General features: G+C 40.4%; 1 protein-coding gene across 1 annotated transcript in view; it reads right to left on the bottom strand.

The window, feature by feature from the left end:
- PLCD3 (phospholipase C delta 3) overlaps positions 1–20,745 on the bottom strand; it is a 319,734-nt gene that overhangs the window by 90,167 nt on the left and 208,822 nt on the right. Inside the window, exons 7-10 of the mRNA XM_053699833.1 lie at positions 19,052–19,196; positions 14,514–14,666; positions 11,918–11,992; positions 11,589–11,718 (exon numbers count right to left, since the gene is read on the bottom strand). Coding sequence (XP_053555808.1) covers positions 11,589–11,718; positions 11,918–11,992; positions 14,514–14,666; positions 19,052–19,196 — 503 coding nt within the window. The remainder of the gene's footprint in view (positions 1–11,588; positions 11,719–11,917; positions 11,993–14,513; positions 14,667–19,051; positions 19,197–20,745) is intronic.

The following is a 20,745-nucleotide window of genomic DNA, read 5'->3' as shown; positions in this document are numbered from 1 at the left end:
TGCTGTGGTGCTCTTTGCCGCCTCCTGCTGGGCAGGAGTGATATTCCCAACAGTAGTTAATGATGATCCGTGGACTCATCGTGTCATTAGAAAGAAATAAAGTTAAGAAGCATTTAACTTGTTCGCCACCGTTTAGATGATTGACACCCCCTGATAACGACCGGTTGGCAGTAAATGTGCAGGGGGTGGCAACTGTAGCGAATCATGTCCGCCCAACATTGCTAATTCTGCATTTAACATTGCACAAGTATTTCTTGTTGAATGCTTGTGCAATGTTCAATGCCGACAGCATATGCAGTTGGCATTTAGCAATGTCAGGCAGACTTGATTCACTAAAGTTGATAAATTGACCCCTTAGAGGCCTATTTAACAAAGGTCTGTCGGACCTGATGCGACAGTGCGTATCAGGACCGACAGACATCGCTGAATGCGGAGAGCAATACGCTCTCCGTATTCAGCATTGCACCAGCAGCTCTTGTGAGCTGCAGGTGCAACGCCGCCCCCTGCAGATTTGCGGCCAATCGGCCGCCAGCAGGGGGTGTCAATCAACCCGATCGTACTTGATCAGGTTAAATTCCGGCAATCTCTGTCCGCCTGCTCAGAGCAGGCGGACAGCGTTATGGAGCAGCGGTCTTTAGACAGCTGCTTCATAACTGCTGTTTCTGGCGAGTCTGAAGACTCCAAGTAGAAATAATGATTTGTTCCAGCCATCAATAATTAAAAGACCTTTATTTCTTCATTAATGGGGTCTTTAGACAAACATACAACGTTTCAGACCTGCTATAGGTCCTTAGTCATGTATACTGAACATACACTGATTCATCATTTAAATACTTTACACCTGGTCAATTGTTCACCTGTTATCATGTGACCACTCGTTATTGCATCACTGCCATCTTGTGGCCATCTAACATATATGTTCCTATTGCAAATAAGAATTCTGAATAGTCACATTGAAAAGGTTTAAGTATCAAACAGTGTTAAAAGATAAAATCATATGTACAAAATTAAAATAGAAGAAATATTACACACAATATGCAGATATGCAGATGCTATTTACTTGTTATATAAATGCTAATTTAAACTCTTTCATTCTAGAGGTTGATTTTATAAGTTTCAAAAAATTTGCTACTGGAGATTATATGGATTACTGTCAATTTGAACACTGTAGGCCTATCTTGAAAATAATTTTTTCTTTTCTCTTTAGTATTTTTATATGTACAGGTAATTTTCAGACATTTCCCTCAAATTTACTCAGCCCATTAAAAGGGGTTATTGTAGGAAAAATACTTTAAGGTAAAAACATGCAGGTATCATAATACTCAGCCCATTAGAAAGGGAAGATTTACCTATCTCCAGAGATGTTTTAGGAAAGACAAATATTTAGTAGAACAGACTCCAATCGAAGTCTTTATTCATACCCTTAGGTATTAGGCTGAAGACTCGCCAGAAACACGGGCCCTAAAGCTCCATCCGGAGCTTGATAAATGGGCCTCCATGTCTGAACTTCAAATGAGTAATAGATTTTTTTTCTGACAAATTTCAAAGTTATATCATGTGACAGCCATCAGACAATCACAAATGCAAATAAGTATATTCTGTGAATTCTTGCACATGCTCAGTAGGAGCTGGTGACTTAAAAAATTAAAATATAAATAGACTGTGCACATTTTGTTAATGGAAGTAAATTTGAAAGTTGTTTAAAATTGCATGCTCTATCTGAATCAGTAAAGTTTAATTTTTATTGGGTGTCCCTTTAAAAGTAGTTTTACATTATTTTGAATAATTTTGTATAGTAGCATCAGAATGATAGTATGGTACTGTAATCATAAATAGTGGATGTTTTAAATAAATATAGACTAGCATTTGCATGTTAGAACATAAAAACCAAAGACAGAGGCAGAAAAGATTGTGACATACTGGTGTGGTAAAATAATATTTTCCTAAATAATTTTATTTTTTCTTTAATGGAAAAGGCTGGGTCTCTGTTAAATTCTGTATTTTGGATTTACAGATTTGGAGATTTTTACCTGTGGGATATATATATATATATATATATATATATAGAGAGAGAGAGAGAGAGAGAGAGAGAGAGAGAGAGAGACGCACACTGTATCCGAGACATTTCTTTTTTAATGGGAAAAAAATGTGCTCCAGTTTGTGTATTTCCAAGCCATATAAACATTTGCACCTGCTCTTTATATTGGATTATTGTCAGCATAAGCAGTTCACAGCATATTATATATAACCTTGTTTTGAGTAAAGACTGATTACATTGCCCAACCTTTTTCTAAAATTTCAAAATGGTTTTGCTGTGTTTTGCTCGATTGTGTGTTGATTTATAGTATCATACAATATAAAGTTCTGAAGTTTTTTTTTTTTTTGCTTTTCTATTTGGTACACTAATGGTAGTAACAGTTTATTGTTACACAAGTAGAGTGAATGAGTCTAAGTAACTAAAAATTACTTGCTACATGTGCATGGTCAATGCTCAATTGGAAATATCATAATTATTATTATTACTATTATTATTATTAATATTATTATTATTATCATTATTATCTCTTTGGCCCCTGCATAACTGGTGCTGTGGCCATATACTTTTATTATAATAAAAATAGCCCATTCTCATATTTTTTCCCATGTTTCAATTCTGCACTGTTTGCCATGAACATTATGAAAACAAAATCTTTCTAGCAAAATGTTACTCACTATCATTGATCATACAGAGAAGGAACTGGGAGCATTATTAAGATGGAATAATCTATTTTGCAATTAAAAGTATATAAGGAAAATATTTATTCTTGTTTGAATGAAAAAAAAATATGTATTTTAAATCAACTTTCTTGAATAACCGACTGGACTGTTATGGTGAAAGCTAGTTTTATTCTTATTGTACTTAATAACAAACAGTTGATGTTTAATTAAATGCTTTTTTATGAGTGTCACTAGAGTTTATAACTTATGATGCAGGTTTTGTCTTTCAATTTTCTCTTTTTCAAGTGTAAATAATTGTGTAGGTCACGGCAACATTTTGAAGTAAATTCCACTACTCTTGTTTACAGAACACCATGTAAATATATCATTAAAGGGACAATAAGCACAACATGTAATTCCTTACAAAATGTATATTTATGCATAATTTAACAACCCTGCAATGTAATATCATTATCTATTTTGTCTGCTTTCTCTGTAATTTAAAGGGCCATGAAACCCCAACGGAATCTTTCATGATTCAGATAGAGCATAGTACTATTTTAAACAATTTACTTCTATTACCTAGATTGTTTTGTTCTCTTGGTACCTTTTGATGAAAAGCATACCTAGGTAGGCTCAGGAACAGCAATGCACTAGTGGGAATTGACTGCTGATTGGTGGCTGCAAATATATGCCTGTTATTTGCTCACAATATCTCTTCAGCTAGCTCCCTGTACTGCATTACTGCTATTTTAACAAAGCATTCCAAGAGAATAAAGCAAATTTGATAATAGAAGTAAATTGGAAAGTTGTCTATGCTCTATCTCTCAGGTTTTCAAACCGGTCCTCAGGCCTCCCCAACAGGCCAGGTTTTCACAATTACCTTGGGTGAGAGCATGTAGAATAACCATGTTTACTTATCAGCTGATTATTTCCCCTGTGCTCCTGTTCAGATATCCTTAAAATCTGGACTCTTAGTCTTAGGGAGGTCTGAGGACAGGTTTAAAAACCAGTGCTCTATCTGAATCATAAAATAAAAGTTTAGGGTTTCATGTCATTTAACATTGAACAATTGTAGTGTTTCCACTTCATCACTAGCATAGGCTAGAGTGCATTCTGTGAAATGCAGAGCTCTGACGTCACAGTGATTGGTTGATATGCACAGGAGCTTCGTCATATCTGCCCTAATTGGAAGTAATATAAATAACAATGATGGGGCTTTTCAGGGGCTGTTTTCCAGACTACTAACACTGGGGTAGATCACAGAACGTATTTAATGATTAGCAACATAAAAAAACATCATTAAAATCGATGGAGATTTTTGCAGATAAATCATTTGACAATTTTTCTAAAGGATTGTAATCAATCCAATTGTTTTATAACATTTATTGAGCCTGCAAATTGTTCATAATTCTGTAAATCACTTTTGAAATATTCAAATGTTATTTTAAAATTAATTTTATATCTGTTTATAGTATCTAAATGAAGAGGGATCAGAGCCATTGGGGCTTATTTATAATGGGCCCGAATGGGGCCAAATACCCCTGTTTCCACGCAAGCCTTTAGGCTCGCCGGAAAACAGGAGTTAAGAAGCAGTGGTCTTAAGACCCCTGCTCCTTAACTCGTGCGCCTCCTCTGAGGCTGCATACATCAATCCGCCCGATCGCATACGATCAGGTTGACTGACACCCCCCAGCATTGGCTGCGAATCTGCAGGGTGTGGAATTGCACAAGCAGTTCACCAGAACTGCTTGTGCAATGTTAAATGCCGACAGCATATGCTGTCGGCATTCAGCGATGTCTGGCGGACATAACACGCTACAGCGTATCATGTCCGCCAGACATTGATAAATCGGCCCCCCATTGTTTCAACTGGTGATGATATATTAATATCATCACATATCTCTTTTTAGAATTAATTTTTTAATATATACTAATGGGTAGATGTCAGAATCCTAAGAAATGATATTGATCGCTAACTTTTCTTTCTTTCCCCAATATAAGTAATTATATCTATTTTTTAATTTTATAGTTTTTATATTTATGATCAAGCTGCTTTTTTCTCTTAGAAAAACATAAATTATGCTTACCTGATAATTTTATTTCCATCGAGGGGAGGAAAGTACACGGCTTCATTCATTACTGTTGGGAATTAAGAACCTGGCCGAAAGGAGGAGGCAAAGACACCTCAGTCAAAGGCTTAAATACCTCCCCCACTTCCCTCATCCCCCAGTCATTCTGCCGAGGGAACAAGGAACAGTAGGAGAAAAATCAGGGTATAAATGGTGCCAGAAGATGAATTAAATTTAGGTCCGCCCATCGGAGATACGGGTGGGAGCCGTGGACTCTCCTCCCCTCAATGGAAATTAAATTATCAGGTAAGCATAGTTTATGTTTTCCATCTAAAGGGGAGGGGAGTCCACGGCTTCATTCATTACTGTTGGGAACATATACCCAAGCTCTAGAGGACACTGAATGAAACCGGGAGGGTAAAAGGCAGACCTTAATCTGAGGGCACCACAGCCTGCAAAACCTTTCTCCCAAAAACAGCTTCCGCAGAAGCAAAATCGTAAAATTTGTAAAACTTTGTAAAAGTGTGTAAGGAGGACCAGGTAGCCGCCTTACAAATTTGCTCCATAGAGGCCTCATTCTTAAAGGCCCAAGACAAAGCCACAGCTCTAGTTGAATGAGCCGTGATCCTCTGAGGAGGCTTATGTCCCGCTGTCTCATAGGCCAAGCGAATCAAGCTCCTCAACCAAAAGGAAAAAGAAGTAGAACAGGCTTTCTGCCCCTTGCACTTCCCTGAATACACCACAAAAAGAGATGCAGACTGTCTGAAATACTTTATAGCCTGAAGATAGAACTTTAAGGCACAAACCACATCCAGGTTATGAAGTAACCTCTCCTTAGAAGAAGAAGGGTTAGGACACAAAGAAGGAACAACTTGGAAAGAAACCCCAAACTAGTGCGAAGCACAGCCTTATCCACATGAAAAACCAGATAAGGAGGCTCACATTTCAAGGCAGCCAGTTCAGATACTCTGTGCGCCGATGCAATGGCCAACAGGAAGAGAACCTTCCAGGACAGAATCCTAATGTCAATGAAATGCTTAGGCTCAAACGGAACCCTCTGCAATACCTTAAGGACCAAGTTTAAGACTATGTAAAGACAGGCCTGATTCTAGACAGAGCCTGAACAAAAGATTGGATGTCAGGGAGCTTAGTGAGTCTCCTATGCAACAAGACTGATAATGCCGAAATCTGTCCCTTCAAGGACAGACCCTTTCGCCAAACCGTCTTGGAGAAAGGACAGAATCCTAGATACCTTCATCTGTGCTTCTCACACCAGGACAAGTAAGTCCTCCACACCTTATGGTAGATGCGACAAGTGACTGGCTTCCTTGCCTGAATTAGAGTATCAATCACCCTTTCAGAAAAGCCTCTCTTGGCCAAGACAAGGCGTTCAAACACCATGCAGTCAGCCTCAGAGAATCAAAATTTAGATGTTGAAAAGGGCCCTGTTCCAGCAGATCCCTATGACAGGATAACCCCCACGGCAGAGAGGATGACATCCCCACCAGATCCGCAAACCACGTCCTCCGTGGCCATGATGGAGCAATCAGAATGGCCGAAGTTCTCTCCTGTTTGATGCATGCCACTACACAAGGTAGAAGTGGTAACGGTGGAAAAATGTAAGCTAGGCTGAACATCCAAGGCACAGCTAAGGCATCTATCAGCCCTGCCTGGGGATCCATGGACCTCGACACATATCAGGGTAGCTTGCAATTGAGTCTGGATGCAATGAGATATATCTCTGGCGTTTCACACCTGAGAAAAATCTCTGCAAACACTTCGGGGTGAAGAGACCATTCCCCCGGATGGAAGGATTGCCTGCTGAGAAAGTCTGCTTCCCAGTTGTCCACACCTGGAATGTGAATCACTGAGAGCAAGCAGCTGTGGGACTCTGCCCACTCCAAGATCCGAGATACCTCTCTTATGGCTAGGGAGCTCCTCGTACCCCCCTGATGGTTGATGTAAGCCACCGAGGTAATGTTGTCGGTTTGGAATCTGATGAAGATGAACGACCCCAGAGGAGGCCATGCCTTTAGAGCATTATAGATTGCTTGGAGTTCTAGAATATTTATCGGAAGGAGAGACTTCTCCCGGGACCATTTTCATTGTGCCATCCTGGCACCCCACACAGCTCCCCATCCTGCCAGACTCGCGTCACAATCTCCCAGGACGGTCTCAAGAAGGAAGTCCCCATCGACAGTTGCTCCGGATGGATCCACCAAGAGAAGGAGATCTGAGTCAGAGCATCCATGAATATCTGCTGTGATAGATCTGAATGATCGCCATTCCACTGTCTCAACATGCACAATTGAAGAGGTCTGAGATGGAACCTGACGAATGGCATGATGTCTATACTGGAAACCATGACCGATCACCTTCATACACTGAGCCACCGATGGATTTGCGGAGGACTGAAGGGCAAGACAAGTGGACGCAATCTTCCTGCGTCTATGGTCTGTGAGAAATATTTTCATGGACATTATCTATTATAGTCTATTATCGTGCCCAGGAACTCCACCCTTTTGCAGGGAACCAGGGAACTCTTTCCTGAGTTGATCTTCCAACCGTGAGATTGGAGCGAAAGAAGAAGAGCCCTCGAATGATCCTCTGCGAGACTGAGTGACAGCGCATGGACTAGGATGTTGTCCAGATAGGGCGCCACAGCAATGCTTCTGGCTCTGGTCACTGCCAGTAGCACCCCCAGAACCTTTGTGAAGACTCTCGGGGCCATTGCCTGACCAAAGGGGAGGGCCACAAACTGGAAGTGTTGGTCCAGAAATGCAAATCTTAGGAACTTGAAGTGGTCCCTGTGAATTGGCACATGAAGGTAAGCGTCCTTCAAGTCTATAGTTGTCATGAACTGTCCCTCTTGAACTAGGGGCAGAATTGATCTGATCGTTTCCATTTTGAACGATGGAACACTCAGAAACTTGTTTAAACACTTTAGGTCCAGAATCGGGCGAAATGTGTCCTCCTTCTTTGGAACCACAAAAAGATTTGAATAGTACCCTAGACCCCTTTCTGCTTGGGGTACTGGTATGATAATGCCGAGAGAAGAGAGATCCCTCACATACTCTAGAAAGGCCTCTCTCTTTTCTGGTCTTGAAGACAGGTTTGACAGGAGGAATCTGCCCCTGGGCGGATGGGATCTAAACCCTATCCGGTAACCCTGGGCGACAACCTCCAGAATCCAAGGGTCCTGAACGTCCTGTAACCAGGCTTTTGAGAAGAGAGATAATTTGCCCCCTACTTGGTCCGGAAACCAGTCTGAGGCCGACCCTTCATTCCGATTTTGTCTTGGCGGGCTTCTTGCTCTGCTTAGACTTGTTCCAAGAATGAGCCGGCTTCCAAGTTCTCTTGGACTGGTCCGCTTTCATGGCGGGCTGCTGGCGCTGGGCCTTGTCCACACAAAAGGAACGAAAAGTAGATCCTTTAGGCTTAGCCTTCTTATCCTGCAGTAGGAAAACTCCCTTGCCTCCCTTAACCGTGGATATGATCGAATCAAATCCTGGGCCGAACAGAATCTTTCCTTGAAAAGGCAGGGACAACAGCCTCGACTTAGAGGTCATGTCCACAGACCAAGACTTTAGCCACAGAGCCCTGCAAGCTAAAATGGAAATACCTGACACCTTAGCATTCAGGCGAATAATTTGCATATTGGCATCACAGATGAAAGAATTGGCGACCTTCAGCGCCTAAATCTTCTCCTGTATCTCGTCGATGGAAGTCTCCCCCTTGAGCATTTCACACAGGGATTCACACCAATATTTTGCAGCTACGGAAACCACGGCTATGGCTGCTGCTGGCTGAAAAACAAACCCTGTGTGTTGTAACATCTTCCTTAACATGTTTTCCAACTTTTTATCCATGGGCTCTTTAAATGACGAACTATCCTCAAGGGGAATAGTTGTCCACTTCGCGAGCATGGAGACAACACCATCCACCTTAGGGACAGTACCCCACAGCTCAAGCTGAGAGTCCCGAACGGGGAACAGTTTCTTAAAGGAAAAAGAAGGGGAAAAGGAAGAACCTAATCACTCCCATTCATTCTTAATAGGAACCGGGAAGGCCTGAGGCACCACCCTGTCCTCATATACCTTATCAAGCTTAGGAATCGCAGGTTCCTCTGGAAGCTTTGGTTCCGGAAACCTTCAGAGTAGCAAGCACTTGCTTCATCAAAAAGTGCAAATTCTCTATCCTAAACCTAAAGTCAGGCTCCTCCGCAGCGGGAGGTTTAGATGACATGGACTCTGACCCAGAAGGGGCCTCCTTCAAAGAGTTGGAGTGGGCCTCATCATCGTAGAATGCTTCTGATGTTTCCACAGGCGTAGACAACCCCTAGGCCGGGCCGCCATGATATGCCCTACGCTTGCGCTTAACAGAACGTGGTAAGGCATGGATCACTTTCGGTACCGCCGTTTGCAGTTGATCTGCAAAATCTGACGGCCAACAAATCTCTCCCGCAGGAGTAATAGTTGGACCCTGGGGCGCTGCATGTGCAATTGGAGATGGATGCAGAGAACGCACCTCACAGGACGGGGAACCCTCAGAGGTGGACGCCTCACTAGTACTAGACATCCGTTTGCTTTTAGATGTCGTAACCTTATTAAGGCATGTGGACCATAGTTGAGCAGGCTGATCTACCAGAACCTCCTCACAATAAACACCTTGTTAAAGAGGGAGAACCCTCTAACGTGTCAGAGTCCTCCATAGCTTGTGCTGTTATTACGGACTAGATTAACTTAATAATTAGGCACCTTTATACCTCCAATGGCCGGGGCACTCATAACCTCCTATGACCCGGACTACAGAAACCTTTCTGTCTCCTGCGCCGCTGATCAACAGATAAGAGAGTCACATGGAATGCCTGACAAGACCGCCCCTGCCTAAGGAGAAAGTGCGCCAAAAAATGGCCGCGGAATACTCCCATAAGTCAAATGAAAGTTCCACACATTGCCAGAGCCTCATCTCGCACATAACGCAGCAATGACACAATAACTAATATCATGTATAACCCCCCCCGTTCAATAATACCCTTTCCAAGAATATTAACTCTTGTTTCTTTAAGATAAAGGCGTCACACTGTGACCCTGTCTTCCATGTTATCATTTATGTAATTAAAAAATGAAATGATCTTACCAGAATCTATGCCGTGGAACAGGAACATGGCCCTTCAAGTGTGACAGGTTAGTAGCCTCACTCCTGACATGGACTTGAGTGAAAAAGCAGGCAGCGAAACTCATCAACGCTGATTGCTTGTGGAGCTGTTAATATGAGTCGGGATGGTTTTGCATAAAGGATCGCCCTGCATCTCTGGACTCTAACTTTCACCCAGGCTCTCACTGAGAGGCTGACAGGACTACTTAAAACTCCAGTTCCAATGCGAAGAGTACTACCCTCCATTAGAGACTACTCTGCACCTGTGGTCCTTGACACCCATGGCCATGGCTCCTTGGAAACACCTCTCTCCCTCTCTCTTAACAAATGTGAATCTAATTGGCTGGTGCCCATGTTACACATCATTTTTCCTGCTTCCTCTTAAATGAACCCTGTGTGCACAAGTCAGCATGCTGTGTCAGTGTCATGAACCCTGTCATTTCCTAAATCTACTCACTAACAATGATCAGATTTCAATAAAACTGTTCATGAAACTAATATCTCATGGAATAAGCTTACTGCAACATCACAACTTGGAAATATTTTTTTTAAATATTCGTACCTGCCCATTGTCACAGCTGCAAGCTAAGCTCCATTATAAACAGTAGAGCACAGCTATCGTGCAGCTATTCAGTTCTTGACTGATAGACTTTCATTGTTAAGGATAAAATGCCTTCGAAATTTTACAGTGCAAACAAATTAAAAGAAAACAACTCCCTCTAAAAAAAGTCCACTCTAACATATGCAAAGAAAAGAACTTGAAAACTTGAAAACAGTTAAAAAAAGAAAGAGAAAAATAAAAGAAGACAACCTCCCCTGCTTTGAAAAAGTGAGACACAACCAAGAGACAAGATACTTCAAAGGCAGAGTTTTTATGAATTCCACACGTTGGGCCACAGTGTAGGCAAAAAAATTGCAACCACACGTTGAGTGAGCCCCACAACACGCATTGCCAGCTCCTGGAGACAGCTTTTGTTCTATCCCGCGAGACAACTTGCCCATAACTAAACAGACGTGCAGATATTTGACCATTAGAGGCGTGTACATAAACTATTTTGTGTGTTTCCTAAGGGCTTTTTTTTCTGCATTTCTAGACTTCTTTTTTGATGTGTGAGATATTAGGCCTTGGGCACCTAACGCAACTATATAATGGCAGAAACTCTCACTAGTTAAATACTGTAAAAAACAGGTGAAACGATGCCCAATGAATTTTAAACATGAGCTCACCTTTACAATGAGGCTCCTCAGTATCCTCTAGGCCAGGGGTCAGCAACCTTGGCACCCTAAATGTTTTGAAACTACATTTCCAATGATGCTCAGACGCTCTTTAGGCTGGCTGAGAATCATGGGAAATGTAGTTCCAAAACATCTGGGGTGCCAAGGTTGCTGAACCCTGCTCTAGGCCAATGAGTTGATATGGAAATATATTACTATTAGCTATACTATTAGCCTTCATAATACTACAACTCTCTCTTTCCTCCTCTGGTTATTTAGCTCTAAAACATGAGGTCCTTGTATTATTGGAAGTATTTTTTTTGTAACTAAAAGATATTTCTCACTAGAGGACAGGAAGTTACTAATTATTATTATGCATTTCAATAAGACTGGATTCTCTTTGTAGCATTAGTAATCTCTTTATACAGTAGTATAGTGTCTTCTTACCGGTTTCTTTGATGACCCTACGCACTTTGTCCTCACTGAATGAGCTCATCTCATAAACTTTGCCCGGTTGTTCTCGATATTCCACTGTCTGGCAATATACCACTAGGTCTGAGAGCTCCCGTGCAGTGTCCTAGAAATAAATCCTACCATTAGATCTCATATACCAGCACCCCAAAACCCTGTATGCCAAGACAACCACTTGACCATTCACATTTTCAAGCTTTTTTCCACTCACCATCCTGACTCCAATCTCATCCACAAACCATGTTCTAACCCCAATCACCAGCTTGTCTGTCCTCTCACTTACTAGTTTATCTCCTATTACTCACCAGTCTAGTTCTCCCTTCCTCTTCCTCTTCTTCGTTCACCTTCTTCCCTTTCAGCAGAATTTTCCCCTTTAAAGCCTACAATGTACAGAAAATGATCAGCAGTGTGATATATTTTGCTCAAACAGATAAATATTATATTTGTATGTACTGTGAATATTTAAATATAATATTCACCTATGTTTTTATTTATGAAGCACCTCCATTACATAAAAAGAAACTGTTCTAATGTGTAATTGCATTTTATTATTGCGCTATTGAGTTAAATACAAACATGTGTTCAACCCCTGCAAATGGGTTAAACACATAATTAAAGTCAACTCCAGAGCAGCAATGCACTACTGGGAGCTAGCTGAAGACATCTGGTGAGCCAATGACACGACACATATGTGTGTAGTCACCAATCAGCAGCCAGCTCTCAGTGGTGCATTACTGCTCCTAAGCCTATTTGTGCTTATCATCAAATGATACCAAAAGAACAAAGTCAATTTGATAACATAAGTAAATTAAAAAGTCTCATAAAATTGCATGCTCTGTCTGAACCATGAACGTTTCATTTTGATTTTCATGTACCTTAAACTAAAAGTTATTATTATAAAGTTACCATGAGGTAAGACAATTACTTTAGGTACCTGTAGTCACACAGTAACGATAGTTTAGAATGCCCCGTTACAACATTATTTCTCTCAAAAGCTAAGCTTAACTCTCTTCAGTTATTTTCAGCCAATGGGCTGGAAATTGTTTTTAACTTCCCTCTTTCTTTTCTTGACCTCATCTTTTTGCTTTACAGACTTTGCTGTTCCCCTCTAAAAGAGCCAGCTGGATTCATAGACAGCTTAAAGAGACATTTATTTACAAATGTGACTCCTGTAAAATGTTTTAGTCCATAATATGTGAGGATGCAGCATGGTACTGGTGCTAGAACCGGAGTTCTACAACCTATTCCTGCCTTTGATACAATATTCCTATTCTCATCCCTTTTCCTATTTACTTGTTATAAGTAGTGCACTGGGCATGTAGAAAATGGAGGTGGTAAAAGTCATCTCAGACATCTCAGAGTTATTTTATTTCTGTTCCTGACCTGTCCTCTTGGCAGACTGACCCCTTTACTGAGATATACTACCCACAGACTGATTTACTGGCTAATGATTATTGGAACTGTCTCCTGTTTAAAGATCTTGTCTCATCATCCTATTCTGACGCTTAGTTTTGGAACAATGCTCTTTGGGTTGTGATCCTGGCCTCGCTACAGATTATTCTTCTTTCACTCTGATGAGTTCCTGCAGTCCATCTTCTGCTCAATTGGTTTCAGACATCAAACCAGGCAATTTTCTAAATACCTTAATATCATACTCTTGAAAACACCAGATTACAAGTGGTGCACTATTTAGTGCTTTTACTTGAGCACCACCACAGCTGAAAGTAAACTTCTAACTTTCTCGGGTTAGTGTGTGTATTACAAGGTCAAAGTAAATGGTTTGCGCACGAGCAAAAGCCGACACATGCTATCTTCAGGAATTCATATATAACGACACTCTTACTTCTGTCAATGGAGAGCACTGCTGAAAAAAATCTAACACCAAGTGTGCTTACCCTGAAGGTAGGTATGCAAATTTTACACGCCAATGTTCTTCAAATATAAGAACATTTTATTTTTATTTTTAAATATTTATATATAATCTAGGGCCTAGTTTGTAATCTAGGGCCTAGTTTCTATTGCAGGTATAAACTGGTGGTAACATAAAACATCTCCATAAACTATAATGATGACACTTGTTGTTACCACCAGTTTACACAATTTACATCAGCAATGAAAACTAGGCTTTGGCTATCAAAAATTGTCCAAGATTAAAATCCAATTCTAAGAGTCTCTTATTAAATTTATGTTTGGATATAACAATGCATTTAACTTTTTCCCGCCAAGGCTTATTTGTCTACATTGGAACAAAGTTCCATGCCGTCCTAATTGCGCTAAAGCCCAGTGCAGTAAGGATAGCATGGAACATTCTAACGGAGGGAAGGGGTTAACCAATGCAAAGAGGTTAAACACATAGTTAAAATCAGCTGTAGAGCAGTAATGCCCTGAAGCTGAAAAGAGCAAGTAATACAATGATAAGATGTAAGTAGCCATGTTTAGCCCTGAAGCAGAGCTGCATTGTTGTGCAGGAATTGATTTTGCAGCTGTTAAACACATAGATATATGCAAGCAACAGTGCAATAATGAAATGCTCTAACACACTAGAGCATGCTTTACAGCACTTTTACATCACTTTTATTCTGAAAGCAGCAGAGCTTGGAGTATTGATTCAGGCCTTTTGAAAGGAGGATGTGTACCTTTATTTTGTTTTTTGTTATTTTTTTTTATTTTAATGTTGTATTTCCGTTAGTTAGTTAGTTAGTTAGTTGAGGGTAATACATAACAGTAGCTCAATGTATTATACTTGTTTGAGTTATTTAAGTATATGAGAGTGTTATAATTTTTGCTAATACATTGAACCAGTGAAGATGGCCATAAAGCCAATATGTGCCTAGAGGGACTTTTCCCTTAACCATAACATTGCCCTTGGTATAGTTTGCATGGCACGCACTCAGTTCTTACCTCAGGAGACGGCAGGACAGTTGGCTCCATGTTGTCCAGGGGCTCAGACACAAGCAAGTCCCCTAGAATGTCACGTAAGTGATGTGCCATTGTGACCTGCTGCTCCAGTCCACAGTGATTCTCCAAGGACAGGATGACAGGATATGGGGAATTCTAATGAGAATAATATGAATGTTTAAATGCATGTGTGGTATCCTCTGCACACACAAGCAAATGCACAGTCACACTAATACACCTCTAGCAGGGCCACTAAACATAGCAGACTTGAATAATCAATAAATGTGTAATTTAAATACAATGCAATAACATTTTAGAAGGAGTCTGGTCTGGTTTCTGGTGCCTCTAAAAGTCTGCATATAAAAATGCATCATATAATAATGGAATAAATTGGAAAGTTGTGTTTTTTTGACTTTACTGTCCCTTTAAATAAGCACCGTCCCATTATCTCCATTAGTGAGTCAGACAAGTTGCTTTCTCAGAATATGATAAAAGCGTTTTAACTCATTAACCCCTTAAGGACAAGGCCATTTTTCAATTTCTTTCCCTTAAAGACCAGGGCTTTTTTTACATTTCTGCAGTGTTTGTGTTTAGCTGTAATTTTCCTCTTACTCATTTACTGTATTCACACATATTATATACTGTTTTTCTCGCCATTAAACGGACTTAGTGTAGTGTAGTAGACAACCCCAAGTATTGATCTAGGCCCATCTTAGTATATTTAATGCCACCATTTCACCGCCAAATGCGATCAAATAAAAAAAAATGTAAAATTTTTCACAATTTTAGGTTTCTCACTGAAATTATTTACAAACAACTTGTGCAATTGTGGCATAAATGGTTGTAAATGCTTCTCTGGGATCCCCTTTGTTCAGAAATAGCAGACATATATGGCTTTGGCATTGCTTTTTGGTAATTAGAAGGCCGCTAAATGCTGCTGCGCATCACAAGTGTATTATGCCCAGCAGTGCAGGGGTTAATTAGATAGCTTGTAGGGAGCTTGCAGGGTTATAATAATGGAATATAATAATGGAATAAATTGGAAAGTTGTGTTTTTTTGACTTTACTGTCCCTTTAAATAAGCACCGTCCCATTATCTCCATTAGTGAGTCAGACAAGTTGCTTTCTCAGAATATGATAAAAGCGTTTTAACTCATTAACCCCTTAAGGACAAGGCCATTTTTCAATTTCTTTCCCTTAAAGACCAGGGCTTTTTTTACATTTCTGCAGTGTTTGTGTTTAGCTGTAATTTTCCTCTTACTCATTTACTGTATTCACACATATTATATACTGTTTTTCTCGCCATTAAACGGACTTAGTGTAGTGTAGTAGACAACCCCAAGTATTGATCTAGGCCCATCTTAGTATATTTAATGCCACCATTTCACCGCCAAATGCGATCAAATAAAAAAAAATGTAAAATTTTTCCCAATTTTAGGTTTCTCACTGAAATTATTTACAAACAACTTGTGCAATTGTGGCATAAATGGTTGTAAATGCTTCTCTGGGATCCCCTTTGTTCAGAAATAGCAGACATATATGGCTTTGGCATTGCTTTTTGGTAATTAGAAGGCCGCTAAATGCTGCTGCGCATCACAAGTGTATTATGCCCAGCAGTGCAGGGGTTAATTAGATAGCTTGTAGGGAGCTTGCAGGGTTAATTTTAACTTTAGTGTAGAGATCAGCCTCCCAGCTGACACATCCCACCCCCTGATCCCTCCCAAACATCTCTCTTCCCTCCTCCACCCAACAATTGTCCCCGCCATCTTAAGTACTGGCAGAAAGTCTGCCAGTACTAAAATAAAAGGCTTTTTTTTTTTATTAATTTTTTTTTTTTTTAAATATCTGTCTAGCTGTGATGGACCACCCCTTAGCCCCCAACCTCTCTGATCCCCCCAAACAGCTCTATAACCCTTGCCCACTACCTATTTGCTGCCATCTTGGGTACTGGCAGCTGTCTGCCAGTACCCAATTTGCCTCCCAAAAATGTTTTTTATGTAATTAAATTTTTTCTGTAGTGTAGCTGCCCCCCATCCATACCCTCCTCCCTCTCCCCCTCCCAGATCCTTTTGAGTGTTATTTCCCCCCCTCCCTCTCCCTGTGTCCCATTCACTCATTCATTGGTGGCAGTGGTGCAGGCCCCCCGCACGCTCCAGGCACCCAGCGTGCACATTCCACCTTCAAGAACCAGATGCCGGGTAGCAATAGGCCGCCCACCCGCCTCCCTGCAGCTGCTCCCACCCACCAACGATCGGGCCCACCGCTACCGGTGCAGAGAGGGCCACAGAGTGGCTCTCTCTGCATCGGTTTTGGAAAAAAGGTATTGCAGTGATGCCTCAATATCGAGGCATCACAGCAATACCTTGAAAGCAGCTGGAAGCGAGCCGCTTTAAACCCTTATGTCGTACAGGGTACGTCGCTGTTCTTTAAAGACCAGGCTGTGTGCGACGTACCCTGTACGACATGCGTCGTTAAAGGGTTAAACCACAAACAAGGCTCTCTAATGTTTTTCTTTCGGTGTGACACATGCAGGTATTGATAAAAACTACACTTTCCTCTCTAGGGATTCTCAAATACTCGCCGGCATGAAAAGAAATCATCAGCCTATTGTACTGAGCACTATATTGTAAACTAAGTGGCACACAAAGAATATTATTGAACTGCCACTTAATAAGATATATAATACCCATAATGCATTCAAAACAATTCCTGAGGGGCCTTGTGATATTGACAAGGCATCTTATAGAATCTCACTGGACCACAGAGCCTTAGGTATGACAGACAAAAGTGCGCCACACACTGCTTAATCTCTGTGATGCACATAAACATCTTTATCTTACTCTAATCAGACATGACTCACATATCTCTCTTCCTCTGGGAATATGGCTCATGTTTACACAACTTTTCTCTCTTGGTCGCATTCTATACTTGCTGCTAAAACTGTATCACTATGAAAAAATCTATGGAAGAAATGCCACATAAGCATTCACTGATGTTAGAAAAGTCAGAGGGAGAGGGAGCAAGGGTGGAGAAGAAGATCTGAGTGTCATCAGCAAAGAGGTGATATTTGAAGCCATAGCTGATGATAAGTTTACCCAGTGAAGAAGTATAAATGGAGAAGAAAAGAGGACCCAGGGGAGAGCATTGAGGTACTCCAACTGACATTGAAGAAAAGAGTCACCAGCAAATGATACAGAAAAGGACCTGTTAGAAAGATAAGAGTGGATCGAAGAGAGAGCAGTGTCACAGAGACAAAGAGAGTTGCGGGTCTGTAGGAGGAGGGGGTGGTGAACTGTGTCAAAGGCAGCTAAGAGGTCAAGTAAGTTAAGTATGGAGTAGTGGCCGTTACTTTTTGTAGAAAATTTGTAGCAATTTTGGTGAGGGCTGTTTCAGTTGATTGTTGGGGATGGAAGCCAGATTGCAAGAAATAAAGCAAGGAATTGAAAGATAGGAAGTAGGTTAGGTGGTCGTAAACTAGTTTTTCCAGGAGTTTTGATGTTAGTGGAAGCAGTGATATAGGGACGGTAGTTTGCAGGAGAATTAAAGAAAATTGAATTTTTTTGAGTATTGGAGTGAAATTTGCATGGTGGGAATGAACCGGTAGAAAGGAATAGGTTGAAGATGTGTGTAAAGGCTGGAGTGAGGGTGGAAGACAGAGAAGGTATTACATGTGAAGGGATAGGGTCGAGCAGGCAGGTAGTGAGGCGTGAGGAAGACAGTAAGGAACAAACTTCATTCTTGGTGGCTGTGGGGGTAACTGGGGGTAGAGATGGAAGATTGCAGGCTTGTGTCGGGATATTGTTTCCGATAGTATGCGTTTTGATTAAAAAGTAGTCTGCCAGGTCTTGAGCGCTAAAGACCGATGAGGAGGGGTGCAGGTGAGTAGAGGAGAGAGTTGAAAGTAGAGAAGAATATTTTATGGTTGGAGGAAAGAGTAGATTTAAGCAAAGAGAAGTAGTTTTGCTTGGCTAAGTGAAGGGCAGATGTGTATGAACGAAGAATGAACTTATAGTGGATAAAATCAAGCGAGATTTCCTCCAAACACGCTCAGCAGTACGGGAGCATTTTTGCAAATAGTGTATTTGCGGAGAGTGCCAGGCTGTAACTGATGGCGTGGGGTTTTGCACAGTTGAGGAGGAGTGAGAGTGTCTAGTGCAGATGAGAGAGTATCGTTATAGAGGGATGTAGCAAGATCAGGGCATGTTATAGTGAAAGTATGAGGGATGAGATGTTGATTAAGATTGGAAATTATAGTGGCATGTATAGGCTCTGGCACATTGTTTTTATTCTGTTAACAGTCTTACTGCAACAGACGCAGTACTCTTAACATACCTGTGCATGAGGCACACAGAATGCTCACTTCAAATGCTCTTGTTGTGTCTTTCTGTCACATATTTCCCTCACATATACACCACTTTCACTTTTTCTGTTAAGTGCTCTCTCTGCCACTCACACTTTATATGCATAGCTACTACTTTAATGTAAGCACAAGTACTGCTTTAACATTTGTGTATCGTGACACACACCACGCTTTTTCTTACCTTGAATGCATAGTCTCGTATAGTGGTGATAACATCTTTAAACAGTATTTTGGAGGTCAAAGTGTGTCCATGGTAAATAACTGGCTCTCCACCTGGCCCCTCCCAGCAATCCAGTTCTACACAACGGCAGCCATCCATGAATGCCCTGAAGAAAAGAGAAAGATATGAATCTTTTCATCTTTGTGGAGCATTACACAAATGTGCAGATGATTCCACACATCTATCAAGTACAGCAAATGTTTGTAAAACTGAAGCTGCTGCACAGAACTATACAGAATACACTCCCTATTTTATAATGACAATTTAGGGTTTCTATACAATTGTGTCCTTTTCAATCCATTATAAGAGCAATGTGATTTCATTTTTTTTTGTGGTGCTTTTCATTCCAAGGCAATTCAAATCTACTTGAACACTTCTCCATTTTAATAGTTTTCAAGTGTGTTCTGCACACAGATTTTTACAGAGAATACTTTTTGGCTTGTATCATGCTTGCATGGAATCTTTTAAATGCTACATTCAAACAATAACAAACTAGATCACAACTATTCACATTCAGCTTTCATTTCAACAACGTTTTCACATATGCACAATTATTTTTTAATGAAACACTTCTTTTGTTCTCTATATGACACATTCATTCTTGATTAGTAAACATTTAAACAAATGTAAATATTCTTAGTTAATAACTAAACAATACAATATTTATAATAATCATTTAAAATAGCAAATATGCACTCTTAACATTAATAATATTAGAAAATACAATGGGCAATAGGCAGAGTGCAGCAATATTTGCAATATTGGGGTCGATCACAATCTATCAGCTGATGCCTTTTCGTGGGTCTTTTTCTGGCCAGAAAGGACACTTTTTGATTTAACGCAATCACAATAGCGCATTTTTTATTCTTTCCTGCACCTGTGATAGTGTTTTCGGATCCTCACTAAAATCCTATTTTTACTATTGGGTTCATAAATTCATACAGATCACACCATTTTCGAGAGACTTTTCAACACTTTTTCAAAGTTCACACCTCAAGGCATTTTGGACATCTTTACAACTATTCCAAAACTTGATGGAAACAGTCTGTTATCTTGCACATGGGTAGAACACTCTGAAATGGCTGCATGAGACATTGTAGAGGTGTATTAACATACATGGTAACAATTAATTAAATCTCTATTCATCACTATTACATAGGTACATATACTATATATATGTGTTGAGTATGTGATATTCTGTACAGCTAAGGGATTTGTGAGAAAAGTCACATCAGGACTTCAACATCTAAAAATTATGTGGAATAATCTCTGTCAGTGTTTGATTTACAGTCACACTATTGTGGTTTTCACTATCAGTAGAGGCTTTGTAATGGGATTGTGCAAGTTGTTAGTTCCTTAGGAACCTACTGCAATTTGTTTCCACCCTCACCACTGCTAAACCATCTGAATTTTTATGTTGGCATAATGGGCATATTGGGCACTATTGCTCAATTGCTATATTGTCACTTTTAATCTATGACAAGTATTGTATTTAACTATATTTATTTTTATTGACTGTTAAAGCGCTGTTTCCAGTTTGGAGTGATCTTAAAACAAGATAGAGACTATACGGGCCTCTCTTTTTCGAATATTACTCAACTCTGCTAAAAGATTAATACCCAGATATTCAAAAAAGACTAACCCTCCAACACTGA

This window comes from Bombina bombina, chromosome 1 (assembly GCF_027579735.1).
Source record: "Bombina bombina isolate aBomBom1 chromosome 1, aBomBom1.pri, whole genome shotgun sequence".
NCBI lineage: Eukaryota > Metazoa > Chordata > Amphibia > Anura > Bombinatoridae > Bombina > Bombina bombina.
This window is presented reverse-complemented; position numbering and strand designations above follow the sequence as displayed.